The 17,702-nt window shown below is 38.6% G+C and overlaps 3 protein-coding genes and 2 non-coding genes across 5 annotated transcripts in view; 2 read left to right on the forward strand and 3 right to left on the reverse strand.

Annotated features, from left to right (window-relative positions):
* Nucleotides 1–848: 848 nt before the first annotated feature.
* On the reverse strand, nucleotides 849–2,316 carry LOC128733201 (thioredoxin domain-containing protein). Its single transcript, XM_053826887.1, has 5 exons — nucleotides 2,098–2,316; nucleotides 1,615–1,939; nucleotides 1,394–1,555; nucleotides 1,209–1,334; nucleotides 849–1,139 (listed from the first exon to the last, which is right to left on the reverse strand). Exons 1-5 carry the CDS (start codon nucleotides 2,237–2,239, stop codon nucleotides 926–928), a joined length of 969 nt encoding a protein of 322 aa, XP_053682862.1. The 5' UTR covers nucleotides 2,240–2,316; the 3' UTR covers nucleotides 849–925.
* Nucleotides 2,317–3,223: 907 nt separating this feature from the next.
* On the forward strand, nucleotides 3,224–4,745 carry LOC128733203 (mitochondrial import inner membrane translocase subunit Tim17-A-like). The gene is made up of 3 exons (XM_053826901.1): nucleotides 3,224–3,344; nucleotides 3,555–3,726; nucleotides 3,790–4,745. Exons 2-3 carry the CDS (start codon nucleotides 3,583–3,585, stop codon nucleotides 4,192–4,194), a joined length of 549 nt encoding a protein of 182 aa, XP_053682876.1. The 5' UTR covers nucleotides 3,224–3,344; nucleotides 3,555–3,582; the 3' UTR covers nucleotides 4,195–4,745.
* Nucleotides 4,746–5,459: 714 nt separating this feature from the next.
* Trnan-guu (transfer RNA asparagine (anticodon GUU)) lies at nucleotides 5,460–5,533 on the reverse strand. Its single transcript has one exon. It is a non-coding gene; the product is annotated as a tRNA-Asn (tRNA).
* Nucleotides 5,534–11,018: 5,485 nt separating this feature from the next.
* The window catches only part of LOC128745178 (ubiquitin-like protein 3), a 132,320-nt gene continuing 125,636 nt past the window's right edge, over nucleotides 11,019–17,702 (reverse strand). Inside the window, exons 3-4 of the mRNA XM_053842196.1 lie at nucleotides 16,025–16,189; nucleotides 11,019–15,957 (exon numbers count right to left, since the gene is read on the reverse strand). Coding sequence (XP_053698171.1) covers nucleotides 15,893–15,957; nucleotides 16,025–16,189 — 230 coding nt within the window. The 3' untranslated portion in view covers nucleotides 11,019–15,892. The remainder of the gene's footprint in view (nucleotides 15,958–16,024; nucleotides 16,190–17,702) is intronic.
* On the forward strand, nucleotides 12,969–13,040 carry Trnag-ucc (transfer RNA glycine (anticodon UCC)). Its single transcript has one exon. It is a non-coding gene; the product is annotated as a tRNA-Gly (tRNA).

Raw genomic sequence — 17,702 nt, forward strand, 5'->3', positions numbered from 1 at the left:
TGGTATTAAATCAGAGATGCCATTAATTTTTAAATTATCATGACGCATCTAGAAAAGTGAAAAACTCGAATATTCTGAAGACATCTACCTACTTACTTAAGATATAGTTGTTCAAGAAACAGTTAGCGAAAATTTGCACAAGTTTGGAGTTTATCCATGTAAATCTGAAAGGACTTACATTAAATATTGAAATCCAATTTCCTACTTTTGAATCTTTACGAGACTTCAAAAATGTGATTTGTTTTCTAACAAATCTGTACAACTGGTATCCCTGTATCAAAGTTTGACGTTTAAGTGGGGAAGCAGACGCCATTTTTATCTTAATTCCGACAGAAACATTACGAGGGTCGAGGGGTCATTATGCTCATTGAATTATTTCACGGCATGAACAAATGGCAGGTCAAGCAGATGAAATTGTATGCCGGATTGCCGGTTTAAATTTACTTTTATGATCTAACAGTAACTGCGATTAGTAGTAGTACACTTCACTTTATCAGGACTTATTTTAATAAGTAGCTTATAACTGCAATGCAGATACCATTGATACTTTAGAATGATGCGTGACATGAACCAGCAACACACAGATCTTGCGGAAATGTCGGGAGTGCAACATGCCAACGCATCACATCTTTATTGACTTCAAATAGGATACAGTTGATCGAGACCAGCTATGGTAGATAATGCACAAACGTGGCTTTCCGGACAAACTGTAATTGAGAACTGAGAAATTGGCCCACGGTTGAGTTGAATAGAGGCGACTGCTTGAAACACCACGAGCTACGCCATGACGACGACCAGCAACTTCTTTACCACGAAAATCTACTCCTTGAAACACTATTATGATTTGTAAGAACAGTTGTTATAATATCATTTATTAATAATTTTCGATGTTTATAAAAAAGCGTAGTTTAAAAACCATGACACATTATTTAGCCTTTTTCGTTTTTGTCTTTTTGCTTTTAGCGGCCGCTTTGCAACGCGTTATAATAGCTAGAATGATTGTTGCTGTGAACCCAAAAATTACAAAGCTGCACAGTCCAATGACAGAGTAAAATAAAACAGGGTATTCATTCTGCAGTGCAATAATCAATTCAGGAATCATTTTGAGGTATTGCACGGTTGTTGCAACAAACACATCGCTGCAAGTAAAAATGCAAAAAATGTAAAACTGTCTAATAAGTTTGTAACCAATAAAAATTGGTACTTACAATGGCGCTGGAGGTAACGGAACCTTGTGGGGTGTAACGTGCTTATAAGAGTCTTGAGCGAACAACACTAATGGCTTAATACCCATTTTTCCGAATTCATATCGATAGAATTTTCCTTGCCGCAAGCTAAAAAGAGAATTTACTGTTAAAATTTTTACTATTTTAGGGTTTGGTGTTCATCATACAATATAACCGATGGTACTTCTGTAACACCAAATCTGTTCGCTGTGTCACTTCCTTTTCCGTCCTTTTCGACAAGAGCAACATTCATCCGATTTTTGAGATCAGCAGCGACTGCTTCCCATACAGCGGTTAACCGTTGGCAATCCACACAATTTGATGTATAGCTTAAAAACATAACAGACATTTGAAAAATGCGTTACAACAATGAGATAATTATACCTACAACATAATCAGCCAATCACCAGTTGTTGCTCCGCTAGAAGCTTGCGTAAGATGTTCGAAGTTTTCGTCCGATAATTCCCTAACATTTGGGATTTTGTTTTGTACAAATTTAGCAATAAGTGTGTCTTCGTGCAGTGGCCCATCATACAGCAGAGGCACACCATGTCGAAAATATACAACAGCAGGTTCTTTTGTTGGACTATAAAGACGTACCATTTGACTACTCGTTGCCTTTACTATATCAGCCTCCAGATTGTCTTTGACTTCTTGACTAAGATTTACTAAAATAGTTTCCAACTTGTCACATTCGGCGCAGTTCGGTTTTGCTAGAATTGTTTAAAGATAATAAAGAACTAAAAACGGTTTTGAAAATTAAATCTACTTTTTTTAAAACTGAAAAACTAATTTAAAGTCAGACTTTTCAAATTATTTTAAAATTCAGTAGGTATAAAGTAATGATTCCGATCAGAAGAAAACTACTTACAAAACAGAACCACTAAATTGGAATGTTGATGAAACAATTTTATGAGATCATCATCGTTAACCGTTTTAATGGAAGGTTCAGTTTCTGTTTGAATACTACGAGCAAGTAATAATACTGCATGAAGTACCAAAATTGTTTTCATCTCTCACTACGTTATCTATGCAGATTGCAGCTAACTACAAAAATTAAAATATAGTTTGCAACTTCAACAAACCGGAGACCGGACGAACAACGAAGCAACTTCAATAAATATCAATATCAATGATATTCTTGCGGATAGTTGCCAATTTATTTTTTTATATATTTATTTACCTAATTAAAATTAAAATTGCACACCTGAAGCTAGAGCGGCTAAAGTATGTGTAAAGCCGACTCGCAGATTAAACTTTTGAAGGTGATAGCACTGTGATAGTATCTACACTCTTAAATGATTCTACCTGTAAATAGGTCGGATTTAGTTAAAGCTAGGTTGAAAGTACTCAAAATGCCCTTAAAGTGTACAAACTCAAAGTTTGGGTAAAAATTTCAACCAATTTTGGCTACTTGCTACCGATAATTGAATTATTCTCTATGACAAATAACGCAATTTTAAGTTCCTACTACCAATTTTTTGGTTGAAAAACTATTCAAAATCTGAGTTTGTACACTTTAAGGGCATTTTGAGTAGTTTCAACCTAACTTTAAATAAATCCGACCAATTTACAGGTAGAATCATTTAAGAGTGTACATTCGTGTAGTCGCAAATCAATGCTAGCAACAGCTGTTCTATTTCAAAGATTTCAAACCTTGTTGCTGTGTGCCGATTAGTAAAATGTAGATATTTGCACTTTTTACCGTTTTTATAGATTTGGTGGTAAATCAAATTTTGCGTTCGAATTCAAATCTGTTAAGACCGTTAAGACGGTTAAGACAGATGAATGAATAGATTTGCAGGTTATTTCATACAGCCAACAAACTGGACAAACAATCAGCGAGAATCCGGACAAATCTCGGGACAAACTTTCTATTCGTTTTCGAGCAGTTGTAGTCACTTTTCGAAAAATATGGCATCTCTGGTCGTGAATGTCACGAATGTCATGATCATGAAAAGAAGATTGCATGCAATATACAAATGTGAAAAATATAGAAAAAGTTGATGTAACAAAAGCGTGTGTTGTGAACTATTTTTCAAAAATTGGTGAAATTGGCAGCCTATACACGAAATTTTGTGTTGCATTGACCGATTTTTTCAAACTGCTATCTATTAGGTGTGTTTCTCAAGTGTTTGCATTAAGTTATATTGAAAAAAACGAATAGCTTCCCTTGCGAACCGTACAGAACTTCCGTAGTGATATTTGCGTTCTAAACATTTTAGTTCCTTAGTTTTACCATTTTTGTAGATATATGCACGTAAAGAAATTAATTAGTGATAAATAAATCTGGTAAACGATAGTTAAAGGTCAGTTTTTCGTCATTAGATTTTAGACAATTTAACAAAAACCAGCGATGGAGGAATATGCACGTGAGCCTTGCCCGTACAGGATTGTAGATGATTGTGGTGGTGCTTTTGCGATGGGTTGTATAGGCGGAGGTGTTTTTCAGGCAATAAAAGGGTTCAGAAATGCTCCTTCAGGATTCAACAGACGACTAGTACGTATAATATTCTAATTTTGATTTGCCAAGATACTATCTAAGATCACACTATCATTTTAGATTGGAAGTTTAACCGCAATCAAAGCTCGCTCTCCAATTATCGCTGGAAATTTTGCAGTTTGGGGTGGAATGTTCAGTACGATAGATTGCACGTTGGTACATTTCCGTAAAAAGGAAGACCCCTGGAACTCCATCATCAGCGGTGCAGCAACAGGAGGAATTTTGGCAGCGCGAAATGGAGTGGGTGCGATGGCTGGCAGTGCAATTATCGGTGGAGTTCTATTGGCGTTGATTGAAGGTGTGGGGATTATGTTCACGAGACTCTCTGCCGAACAATTCCGTTCACAACCGATCGCAGAAGATCCTTCAGCCCTGGGTGATCCTACGCAGAACGCCAGCACATCAGGCTCGGCGACATCTTCGATGCCATTTGGTTTCGGTCAATCAGGACAAAATTATCAATAGGACACCGTAGACGGTTTGTAAGACCTAGCTTGTAGTGTTAAATCTAATGAAAAATGATGAATATATTTCGAGTGGATTGGTGCTGCTACTAATCTCCTGTGTATGGATTCGACGAACATATTATTGTATTTCACATTTGTAGGCAGCCGTAATTATATGCCCGTGAACACATGCTAGGTTTAGTCGAAAAGTACGAACGATCTGGTTTAGTCAATATCGAGTCACTCAACTTCGTATGATTTTACCTGAATGTGACTGTTAGAAAATAGTATTGATTAAACCAAGAGGCTTGTCAAGCGAAAATAAATAGCGTAAATGAAACTATCTGATTTATTTCTAATTGAAACATTTTGTAAAGCGAAAACATTCGAACAACGATGGTCTCTCAATACAATTCAATTTCACCAGTTCAGGAGTACATCTAGTTCTGAAGTGATGCGATACACGTAAAATTATCATACCAATAACTGCAGGCAAAACCGTGTTGAGACAGATACCTGCTAAATAGGCGATAAGTTTGTAAATATTGCCAAGAAAATAAACAGTTCATTTTTCAGTTCAAAATCATATCTATTTATTTTTTCTAAACAGCTGAATTTCAGTTTCAGTCGGCCGTTAAAAGTATCATAATGCCGCAACTCCTACAGAATAACAACTGAGAACTCTACCTTTCTTTCTGATATTTTTTGGTTTAATAAGTTTGTTTTGATTTTTATGGTGACGTGTTGTACTTAATATGTATTATAATCAGAAATGTCAGACAGACAACAACAATCAATGCTTTCTGGTGATTTAAAAATATGCAAAATATATTTATTGTCAAAAATTAACAATACTACATATAAAGAATGTTTATGTAGAACCAAACAATCAAGCTTATTCCAAACATTTTATAAAATGTTAATTTTTTGAATCTCATAGAGTACGCAAGCAAGAAACAAAACTAAGTCAATTTTTTAGACTTCAATGAAATGAAACGACGGCTACCATTCAAGAAATATGCGCTATGTTATATTTTTATGTTATATTTAATTGCGCATATCAATTACCATATTTTGTTTTTTATAAACCTGAATAAACCGGAACCTGAACAGAGCCAAATCGGGCCGGATTATTAGTCTTTATAGTCGGAATAACAAAGTTCGTGCCGCCTTTTAGCCGGACCGGATCGAAACCCGGGCTTCAATTTTCGTTCCGATGTCCAACACTAATTGTTACACATTATTTCTGATCCATTTTCAGTGACATGATGAGTAAAAAATATTCGCCCCCGGGTGGGCTCGAACCACCAACCTTTCGGTTAACAGCCGAACGCGCTAGCCGATTGCGCCACGGAGGCCAGTCGTGGCTCGGGTTACCAGATAATGACAATAATTTACAGCCAATTCAATTAGTGCTTTGCACTAGAAATTTGTAGTGACGCTATGCTATCTATTCGCCAAATTACGTCGGCCATTACAATCAATGGTGTTGGACTGAACATTTTTATTCACATTGATGTAAAATTTACCAAATGAATTTGTTCTAATAAAAACAAAATATTCTAAGCTATCGATCCAAGCTAGTAATGGTATCGTACATCCAAATCCAAAGTGAATTAATTAATTAATATATAAAAATAGTTATTCGATGTACTTCCTTCTTCGACCGCATTGGTATCAGATAAGGTTTCAGGTATTCCATGCATGCATGTTGCATGAATGTAAGTTCAGAGTTGCCAAATGTAATATAAACGCTGTAAAATTGTATACAACTGCTCGAAAATCTGAAAAACTGCTCGAAAACTTAACAGGAAAACTGTTTTTCGAAACATCTGTTGGAAAAAGGCCTGGCAAAGAGTAAACTTGTGCAAATCTACCACTTCTGTTCACTTAGCGAACAGGGGTGTGAAATGAACGTCAAATGCATAATATGCATGATTGCATATGCATATGATTGCAGTGTAACCACAAACTAGTTTGTGGTGTAACCGTTTTTTCTGACGTTTCGGTCCGAGTGACGGCTAACGCTTTATTCAAGCTATAAAGCTATGTTAATTCGGGTAACAAAACTTGATGTGGTCTGTGCCAAATGATGGCAGTTTGAGATTATCTCAGTAGTTTAATGGAATTTGTCTAATATTCTTACGGTTTTGTAATATTTTTTTCATCATACGATATTTTTCTGTAGAATTAATGAGAATGCGACCTCAGTTTATACAGTTTTAGTGAAATCGGAATGAGAGTAGGTGTTCGTTACGCTGAAATTCTAGTGTGCCACCCCGTTGGTGCTAATCGACCTGAGCCAGGTTGATTTATGAATTATTCGCTATAAGATGCAGGCCCGTCAGCGGGATACACACTTTAATGAGTTTACCCGTAAATTGGTTGGATTTAGCTAAAACTTGGTTAAAACTACTCAAAATGACCTTAAAGTGTACAAACCTAGATTTTGAGTAGCTTTTATACCAAAAAATAGGTGGTAGGAACTGAAAAGCGCGTTGTCACAGAGAATAATTCAATTATCGTTAGCGAGTAGCCAAAATTGGTTGAATCTTACTCTCCCATTCATATGTAAGCGTGACTGGGTGGTGGCTAATCGGCAGCCGTATGTGGAAGTTGAGAATTAGAGGCCGTTTCGTCAACAGCATTATCAACGCGCATAGCCCACATCTAGCAAGTGACGAGGACGATAAGGACACTTTTTACGACAACTGCCCAGTAAAAAAAATTCAGACTGGTTATTGGAAAGTTCAGCGCACACCCGCTTGCGAACGAAAACGGCCATCGACTCATTGATTTCGCCGCCTCCAAAAATATGGCCATACGACATACGAAGTACCTTCTTCCGGACAGCCTCTCACACCTAGATATCAGTACAACAGACGGACTCGCAAATCGACCACGTTTTGATTGATGGAAGGCACTTCTCGGATATCATCGCCGTTAGAACCTATCGTGGAGCAAACATCGATTTTGACCACCACGTTTTAATGATTAAAAGGCGCCAAAGACTTTCCGTTGTTACCAACATTTGATACCGTCGCCCGCCATGGTATAATCTGGAAAGTCTCAATTTACCTGAGGTCGCTACTGAGGACGCGCAACGTCTTGAGGATACGCTGCCGGGTGAGGAAGAGCTAAACGAAGCCCCTCTCGAAGACTACTGGGATAGCGTTAAAGCAGCCATCAACGGCGCAGCGCAAGGTGTCATTGGGTTCGCTGAGAGTAGTCGACGTAACGACTGGTTCGACGAGGAATGTCAGAGGATGTTAGATGAGAAGAACGCAGCGCGAGCGTCGATGCTGCAGCAGAGGACCCTTTAAAACGTGGAACGATATAGACAGAAACGAAGATAGCAAACCTACTTTTTCCGGGAGAAGCGCCGCCTGGAAGAAAGGGAGTACGACGACATGGAACACCTGTATCGCTCTCTGGAAACGTGTAATTTCTACAAGAAACTAACCGTATCCCGCAATCTACCACTTCTGTTCACTTAGCGAACAGGGGTGTGAAATGAACGTCAAATGCATAATATGCATGATTGCATATGCATATGATTGCAGTGTAACCACAAACTAGTTTGTGGTGTAACCGTTTTTTCTGACGTTTCGGTCCGAGTGACGGCTAACGCTTTATTCAAGCTAAAGCTATGTTAATTCGGGTAACAAAACTTGATGTGGTCTGTGCCAAATGATGGCAGTTTGAGATTATTTCAGCAGTTTAATGGAATTTGTGCAATATTCTTACGGTTTTGTAATATTTTTTTCATCATACGATATTTTTCTGTAGAATTAATGAGAATGCGACCTCAGTTTATGCAGTTTTAGTGAAATCGGAATGAGAGTAGGTGTTCGTTACGCTGAAATTCTAGTGTGCCACCCCGTTGGTGCTAATCGACCTGAGCCAGGTTGATTTATGAATTATTCGCTATAAGATGCAGGCCCGTCAGCGGGATACACACTTTAATGAGTTTACCCGTAAATTGGTTGGATTTAGCTAAAACTTAGTTAAAATAGCTCAAAATGACCTTAAAGTGTACAAACCTAGATTTTGAGTAGCTTTTATACCAAAAAATTGATGGTAGGAACTGAAAAGCGCGTTATTTGTCACAGAGAATAGTTCAATTCTCGGGTACTTTTTCATTTAGACGTATCTGCAAATGAGAGATTCTCTTCTTGTCTCCTCTCTTCCGCTTTTTACGACGATACTAATGCATTGAAAACAAACATTTGGCTAGCTAGTGACAGTTCAGCAACCGATTCATGCAAAGGTGATGTGTCAAAATGCATTAGTATCGTCGTAAACGGCGGAAGAGAGGAGACACGAAGAGAGTCTCTCATTTGCAGATACGTCGAAATGAAAAAGTACCCGAGAATTATCGTTAGCGAGTAGCCAAAATTGGTTGAATCTTACTCTCCCATTCATACGTAAGCGTGACTGGGTGGTGGCTAATCGGCAGCCGTATGTGGAAGTTGAGAATTAGAGGCCGTTTCGTCAACAGCATTATCAACGCGCATAGCCCACATCTAGCAAGTGACGAAGACGATAAGCAACACTTTTTACGACAACTGCCCAGTAAAAGAAATTCAGACTGGTTATTGGAAAGTTCAGCGCACACCCGCTTACGAACGAAAACGGCCATCGACTCATTGATTTCGCCGCCTCCAAAAATATGGCCATACGACATACGAAGTACCTTCTTCCGGACAGCCTCCCACACCTAGAGATCAGCACAACAGACGGACTCGCAAATCGACCACGTTTTGATTGATGGAAGGCACTTCTCGGATATCATCGCCGTTAGAACCTATCGTGGAGCAAACATCGATTCTGACCACCACGTTTTAATGATTAAAAGGCGCCAAAGACTTTCCGTTGTTACCAACATTTGATACCGTCGCCCGCCATGGTATAATCTGGAAAGTCTCAATTTACCTGAGGTCGCTACTGAGGACGCGCAACGTCTTGAGGCTATGCTGCCGGGTGAGGAAGAGCTAAACGAAGCCCCTCTCGAAGACTACTGGGATAGTGTTAAAGCAGCCATCAACGGCGCAGCGCAAGGTGTCATTGGGTTCGTTGAGAGTAGTCGACGTAACGACTGGTTCGACGAGGAATGCTAGAGGATGTTAGATGAGAAGAACGCAGCGCGGGCGTCGATGCTGCAGCAGGGGACCCTTTAAAACGTGGAACGATATAGACAGAAACGAAGATAGCAAACCCACTTTTTCCGGGAGGAGAAGCGCCGCCCGGAAGAAAGGGAGTACGACGACATGGAACACCTGTATCGCTCTCTGGAAACGTGTAAATTCTACAAGAAACTAACCGTATCCCGCAAAGGCTTTGTGCCGCGAGCCGAAACATGTCGAGATAAAGACGGAGGGATCTTGTCGGATAAACGTGAGGTGACTGAAACGTGGAAGCAACACTACAATGAGCACCTGAATGGCGCGGAGATGGAATACCAAGACAGCAAGGAGAATAACTACATCAGTACGGCGGATAATGGTGATGTGCCGACCTCCACAATATCCACAGTGATCGAAGTTATCAAGCAGCTCAAGAATAACAAGGCAGCTAACAAAGATGGCCGATAGGTTGGCTACCTATCTGCACTGGCTGATAGTCAGGATCTGGGAAACAGAGTGGAAGGAGTTGGAATGTGAGAACTATCGAGCGATGACCATTCTCAACGCCGCCTATAAAGTACTTACTCAGATCATTGGACGAGCGATTGACAACGGACCAAATCTTTGTACTGCGGCTGATCCTCCAAAAGTGTCGCGAACACCAGGTCTCTGCGCATCACCACATAGTAGATTTCAAGACCGCCTACGATACTATTGACCATGAAAATTATGGAAGAAAACGGCTTTCCCGGGAAGCTGAGAAGACTGATTAAGGCCATGATGGATGGTATTCGGTGCTGTGTGAGGATTTCGGCCACGTTATCAAGCCTATTCAAAACACGCAGGAGACTTCGACAAGGTGATGGTATTTGGACGATGGATGGATGGATGGAGACTTGAGAGCACTAGCCGTTTTTAAACATCTTTGGCAGTGTATCTTAGAACGGTTTATGGAGAAGAAGGATGAACCACGCGCCGGCGCAGCTCTTCAGCGAACCCAGTATCCAGACAGTTGCTAAAGCAGGTAGGGTATAATGGGCGGGACATGTTGTGAAAATGCCGGACCCCACAAAAATGATTTTCGCCTCGAATCCGGTTGATACCAAACGCAGAGGGGCGCAGCGTGCTCGATGGTTAGAAAAAGTGGAATGCGGAAAGTGTGGGGCAGTCGAGAAATTGGAAACGGAGAGCCATGAACCGAATTAGTTGGCGAAACATTTTACTGCAGATTCTGAGACAGCAAACCAGGATAAGTAAGTAAGTACTATCTTCGTTTGTTTAAGAATTGTTGAGCTTTTAATATAAAAAATACCTTAATTTTGATCCTGAATCACTCGACTATCGGCTCAATTCATAGGGGGATACAAATGAAACCTTCTGGATTTCGGAGCTTTTTTCATAAAGTTTCTGGTTCATGTGATTTAATTTGCTGCCGTCTGCCGATAATCGAATAATTCGGGGTCAAAATCAGGGTATTTTTTTGTTTAAAAGTTCTAGAATCCTAAATTTTAAGAAACTCTTCCAGAGGTTCCACAAACCTAGCACTAAGTTTTCCTACTCAAAACTCAAATGCGCACATTTTTCTGGTTTCGAACCACTGTGCGATGTCTAAATCGATAAATGAAACTTTTAAAAAATACTAGAGGGGCAGTTCGAATACTGTGGCACTATGTGATTTGATAACAAAACATTCGTTCAATGTTCACTTGTAACCTTCTTTTCATATCAGTTTATTTAAATTAATTTGTCACTATGCTTTTTTCTTTAGGTTTAATTTCTTACAATATACGCAGGTTCTTTTGTATCTTCCCATCTGTTTATTATTCTCTTTAAAATACGTAATAGCTATATAATATAGTTATCGAATACCTAGTTTCTGACGCATTTTTCGATTTCTGTTCGTCTTCTTTTCTTTTCATTCGCCTTCTGCATCTACTGCTATCGCTGTTTCATTTTATTTGCTCTGTGTTGGTTAATGCTGAGTCGTGAGTTGCTTCAATTGCATATTTAGGAATCCCATGAATCATTTATCATCTCTTAATCGAAGTGAGAGATTACCGAAGTAAATCACTCCACTTGCTTTGGTCATTCCTATTTTCTTGGAATGAGAATAAAACTAAAACTAGAAAGATAAAGTACAGGAAACAGAATGCTTTTCCTCCGTAAGAGCACCATAAGTGTGGTTGTTGGAGGGCAACCAGTCCCAACAGTAGAATCAATATATATAGAATGCCAGTGTCGCTGTTTTTCTACAGGCCTCATTGTGGTAAACATGATGCTAACAATCTGTATCAAGTCTGTGAATCGGGAACTTCATTGTCAAAGTTGCTCATTGTTATTTATCTGTTCTTCATCTGTGCGCTGGTTGGTGCTGTCATCAGTGCGCTCATTGCTGTGTTTTCATGCCAGTGAAATGTTTTCAAACGTTCTTTTTCTTGAATTGAATCCTACAACTGGGTCCTTTTGCACCGATTTTTTTCAAAAATTTGAAGCAAGCGAAGTTTTCAATCATATTACTTGGCAGCCATATTTGAAATTTTAAACTGGTTGTCAAAGTTTGACAATGAGATTCCTCCTTGATGAATCTCAGGCACACACACATATGCATATATAACGTAAATACATTATCTGAACATGTGTGATGTTTACCACGCGCACTGCAGCGACACTGGCATTCTATATATATATTGATTATACTGTCCCAACCAATCTACACGGGTCACGGAGAGCAAGGATATCTATGACTCAGGAAGGAGTAATTGAATCAAAAGGTCGATCTAAACAGCACGGCAGCTGGTACCTACTGTTCCGGTCTGTGTGTCGGTTGAGTTAGACACATTTGGTACACTATTGTATCTGTTGGATAATTACAATATTTACAAGGTTTGCTAGCGTGCCAAGTTTATCTCTGTTTTTTGTTTCTCAAGCGGTTGTTTGTTTCAATTTCTGTACGTCTACTGAGCTCTCCCATTCATACGTAATGTATAAAAATATATCGTTTTGATTTTCAATGTCGATTGCATTTAGCGTTAAAAAATCCGTTATTAGTGCCCATTTAGAGCGTCATCCAAGCCATTCACGGTTAGGGAATCAACATTTGTTGTGAATTTTAGTTAACCTATTGTTTGCGATAACTGGAAATCAAAGGATTTTTTTTAAATAACACATGTTTGTATAAAGTGCCGTTAGTATTGACATAGTTTGAGTTCCAACTATAAATTAAAGTTATTACCTAGAAAGTACGGTGGCAGTCAACGAGTTAATAATGACGTGGGTTAACTTCCGGGCAACATATGCCGTAAGCGCGCCTAATTCTGCGCACCTTACATTTCACTCAAACGTTCCAAATTGTAAACTTGATTAACACATTTAGCAAAATATGTATGCATAAAGTTATTAGTTTGAGAACGTTTCACTTTTTAATCAAAATATGCGGTGCGCAGAATTAGGAACAAAGCGCAGAATTATGCGCTCTTACGGTATTACAGATTACACAAAGTTTTAAATGAGAACAATCTGAATGCACACAAATTTAATTTGTTTTGCAGGTTACGCAGCAAACTTGGTGAACTTTTGCTTAAAATTTTAAATTGAAGTTAGACAAGGCAACATAACATAATTAGCCCATAGTGCGAGGACCCAAATCACTTTCAGACCACTCAAGCAAGCGTCGGTGGTGTAATGGTCAGCATAGTTGCCTTCCAAGCAGTTGATCCGGGTTCGATTCCCGGCCGACGCAGATGTTTTTTTTCGTAATTACATCCTACGAGTCATTAAGGTTTCCTATAAAGAAGTATATTTTCTTGTGAAAACCAGTCAATGGTTGGATGGCAAACTTGTCTAGTAATTTATATTTAAAGCAAACACGTGTTTTCGTAAAATCTATCAAAGGAAATGTCTTTTTAACGGTGATGATATGATGAATGCAGGATTCTTTGTCTGGGTACTTGGTGACTTTTTTCTATTATTGCATTATAATTATACCCTAATTGTGTAAGGACTCTAGACAAATTATATTTGTATGCCTGCAGCAATGTCCTTCGAATATAGATTTTTGTTTTTTGTAAAACCGCTACATGCTGTGTTCTTTTGATGATGAGGCGACACATTCACATAGTAAAAAAAAGATGGTTAATCGTGCTGCTAATCAAACTACCGTTTACAGATAGGTTTTATCCATTTGGTTGCACGTGCGTATATGCACATTAGAGGTATGCAAATGCTCAAGAATATAAGAACGATCAAAAGTAAGGGAATCCGAATAGTCTGTTGTTGTCTATAGATGACGATTAGAGTGAAGCTATCTTCGATTTCAAGTGTATATAATAGCTCTGGTATAATCACTTTCAATAGTTTCAACAGCAATAGAGTATAGTGAGAATAATGATGATGGCATAATAATTGATGTATTAGAGTAGGTGTAAACGTTTAACATGGGAAACTGGGTTTGGAACAACTATTTGCTTTTTCGGTTAAGAATTTACACATTTCTCAGCTCATGGAGATATCCTTACGCATGCAATATGTTGAATCAGTGTCAGGAACAACCGAATTTAGTGTTTATTTCTAATTTATCAAACTCTGTAAATGTTTTAGTCATGGCAAAGATAAATAATTACAAAACAAAATATTGAATTAAAATCAACACAGTGATAACTTTCTTATCAAATTGAAGAATATAATTCAAGATTGTATCAGTAACCAATGTTCAACAGACATTTACAAACATTTACAGATTAAAGTTACTAAAATTGGGTAGTAGGAGTGCAATCGAGATCGACCTAATATCCAACCAGTTTACATGGGAAATTAAGCATTTTTCTTCTCTGATATGTACTTTAAAAAAACGAAGCAATTGGATGTTCCTACAAAAGATTCAGTATGTTTCTTGCGTGTATAGCTTTTTTGGCTTTCTCTACATCCATCGATGACACGGATCCTAATCGGGATAGTCTGACATTGGGTGACGGCAGGTAACAATTTTCTAAGATGGCAAAGGGAAACTGGGGAACATTCACGTTTTCTTATTTCAGAACACATACACAATCGATTAAAAAACTTTACGCTTATTCCATTCACATGTGTTATAAAAGAGCGTACAAAATTAGACACCTGTATCATTTATGTTTTCCTTTCTCGTTTCATCATCAGTCACCGTCGACAGAATTAAAACGTCATCCAAATATTTTAATATAAACCGCACGTCTCCACTGTGTCAGCGATTAACTTTCGTATTTGAACATATTATATGATCATACGGGCTTCAAATTTCTGTACAATATCGCTTTCGTACTAATAATCCGGGGCCTACAAAATTGGCCTCTCAAACAAAAAGCGAATGAATTTGAAACAAAAAGATATCGATTTTTCTCCTGCCGAAACGAACGAACGAACAGCGAGGGGACGATTGATTGATATTTACCTAAGTGTTTTCTTTCTATTATTTTTCTCAGTTACGAGGAAGTCTGATTACAGGGTAACCCGACTATGATTTGCGATGGTGATTTTTACATAGGATTTGTTCTTTGACAGTCTGAATGGTTGTTAGTGATTTTTCTGCTTTGCTATGATACAGGTTGATGCATTCGACAAATTAGATGAGCGAAACTTCTGGATATATTTCTCCATTTTTTTCATTCATGATTTCGATGTGTTGGTGTGTGACTTTTGCGCTTGCTTGTTTTCGTATAGTTTATTGTTGTTTTATTCATATTTTATACAATTTTGTCACTAAACTAACGTAACTGAACTTTTGTAACAATAGATTCTTTATCAGTGTTTTTTTCTCTCTTTGCTAAATAATCTCTTTTGTTATATTTTTCTTGCACTATTTTACCTTTCACTTTTCTTTTCGATTCTGATAAACACTGCGCACTGAAAATCGAACGTAGGAAAACTATATTTAGCGCTCGGAGGAAAACGATTCGAACTAAGCCGTCTATAAGAAAAATAGAACGAATTTATACGATCAACAAATTTCTATATATCTATCCGCCTAATCTATATTTCCTCCAAGCATTCACATTTTATTTTTCATAAGTTTTCTCCTTAATTTTTAATAATTACTATGCGTTTGCTTGTATATTTATAGAATTTCCGCTAAAAATATGTACCGTTTCTGTTTTCAACCTGTTTGCTTAATAACTGAACTGTCATACCTGCTCCCTGCTTAGCGCAAAGTTGAGATATGACAGGTGTCAGAATAGAGGAGTTTGCACTAACACAAACCATACACATTGAAACTCGGAACAATGGAACACAACCTTAGCATTTGTTTCTTGGGGGCTCTAGGCGTTGGTGTATGTATGCACGTTTGTAAGTACTTTCTGACAACAGAAAATGTAATTAAAAGTTAGCAGCAAATATTCTTTTTTCTACCGATAACAAAACAAAAAATGTAACAAAAAATCCGACCAATAAGTCATTTCTTCAGCTGTGCTACGTTTTTCCATCCGGATATCTTCTCATCTTTGTCTTCCACCAGCAGCTGCAATTTGCCATCCTGTCTGTACACAGTTAATAGTAGTAGCGGATAGTTGCTTGCCATTTATTAATAGTTAATCATAGTGGTTTAGTACTCGTAAAAATTGGTTACAATATACAACAACTAGTGGAACAACATCTACTGGAGCCGCCTTTACTCTTTTGTCGCTGATCTAAAATAGAATAATGAAAAAAGCATAAAACTTATGCATTCCACGTTGCCATTCGAAACAATTTTACCTTGCGAGTTTGGCTCAGGCAGATTATCACGTGGTACCAAATGCATTACAGTTGTTTTGCCTAATGGTAACCCTAGGGCCCCTAACGTCACATTACAGTGCAGAAATCTGCCCTGGTAGATAAGTCTTAGGATCTCCGCCTTCGCCACAGCTTCAGATTCCCAGTCTGTGAAGAAAAAATAACCAATCGAATTAGATTAATGGGTAGAATTTGCGATTGAGCAAGTTTTCTGTTCGGAGGATGTTCCTCGTATGAGTAGAATATTCCCTCTGCAACAATCCCGCATGCTTCACGTGACCACAACCTATTCCATGGTGTAATACTTCACCACGGAACCGATCAACGCCAAGTTCACATCTCGGCGGAACCTAACTACTGCGATAATGTTTTACGTTTGAGACCAACCCAATACTACGTGATGATTGAATTTAGGAAATAAAACAATATATCAAGGTTTACTAAATTCACAAGTTTTTTCATGTAATTTTTAGGTTTTAATCATTTTCAACTAATCAAGTACAGAGGTCTTTAATGTTTGAAGACCCCATGTCAGATAGTGTTCCCGTTTCAACAAAAATTATTCAGCTGTTTTCTCATTAAAAGCACTTTTCTTAAAAAAGCTATGGTCAATGGACTCTATGCTATGACCTAACGGCTAAGAGTTATGGTCAATCAGAGGGTCAACTGAAGAGCTATGAAAACCATTTTACTACAGTAGATGTTTCAATAATAGTAAGTGTTCCAGCAATGGTAGAAGGAAACATTAGCGTTACTAGTGTTCCTACTCTTCTGTTCATGTAGTATTTGGTGGTCTTTGACGCATTTATCTTTAACCCATTCCTTCTAGACTCCGCTTTCAGTCTGGCTTAGATTGCCTTCGCAAAGTCCCTAGCTATGATATCAAAGTCATCTGCAAAGCCTAGGAGTTGGCTATACCCTTGGTGAAAATCGTTTCGATGTACGCTTGTCGGTTCACCTCCTCAAGAGCGATGTTGAACAGCATGCAGGATGAGTAGTCTACCTTGTCTCAACCCTCGCCGCGCTTTGAAGGGACTCGAGAGTGTCCTCGAGATGCGCACAAAACACATCACTCGATTTAATGTTCGAGCTTTCATCATAGCGTCAGTTTATCCGGAAAAGCGTGTTTGTGCATTATCTATCATAGCTGGTCTTGATCGACTGTATCATTTGCTGCTTTGAAAAATAAAGACGTGATGCGTGGGCACGTTGTACTCCCGACATTTCTGCGAGATCTGTCGGAAGGCCAAAATTTACGTACTTGCGCGAGCCCTCATGAAGCCCACCTGGTAATTCCCTACGAAACCTTCTGCTATCGGTAACAGCTGGTGTAACATCACCTGGAAGAGTACTTTGTAGGCGGCGTTTACCAGCGTTAGACCGGATAATTGCAGCAGTCGAGTCGATCGCCCTTTTTGTAGAGGGCATAAACCCCTCCTTCCATATATTCCGCCGGTAGATTCTCCTGCTCCCAAATATTGGGAATAACCCAATGTAGAACCGTTGCTAGCATTTCTCGGTCATGTTTATAAAGTTTTTCCAGTTGGCGGGACTTACTTACTTACTCAACTGGCCTACCGTCTTAAGAAAAGGCCTGCGCAGTATAATTTCTCCATCTATTTCGGTTCATGGCAACTGGTCTCCAGTTCCGCGGGCACCC

The sequence above is a fragment of the Sabethes cyaneus genome, chromosome 1 (genome assembly GCF_943734655.1).
Source record: "Sabethes cyaneus chromosome 1, idSabCyanKW18_F2, whole genome shotgun sequence".
Lineage (NCBI taxonomy): Eukaryota > Metazoa > Arthropoda > Insecta > Diptera > Culicidae > Sabethes > Sabethes cyaneus.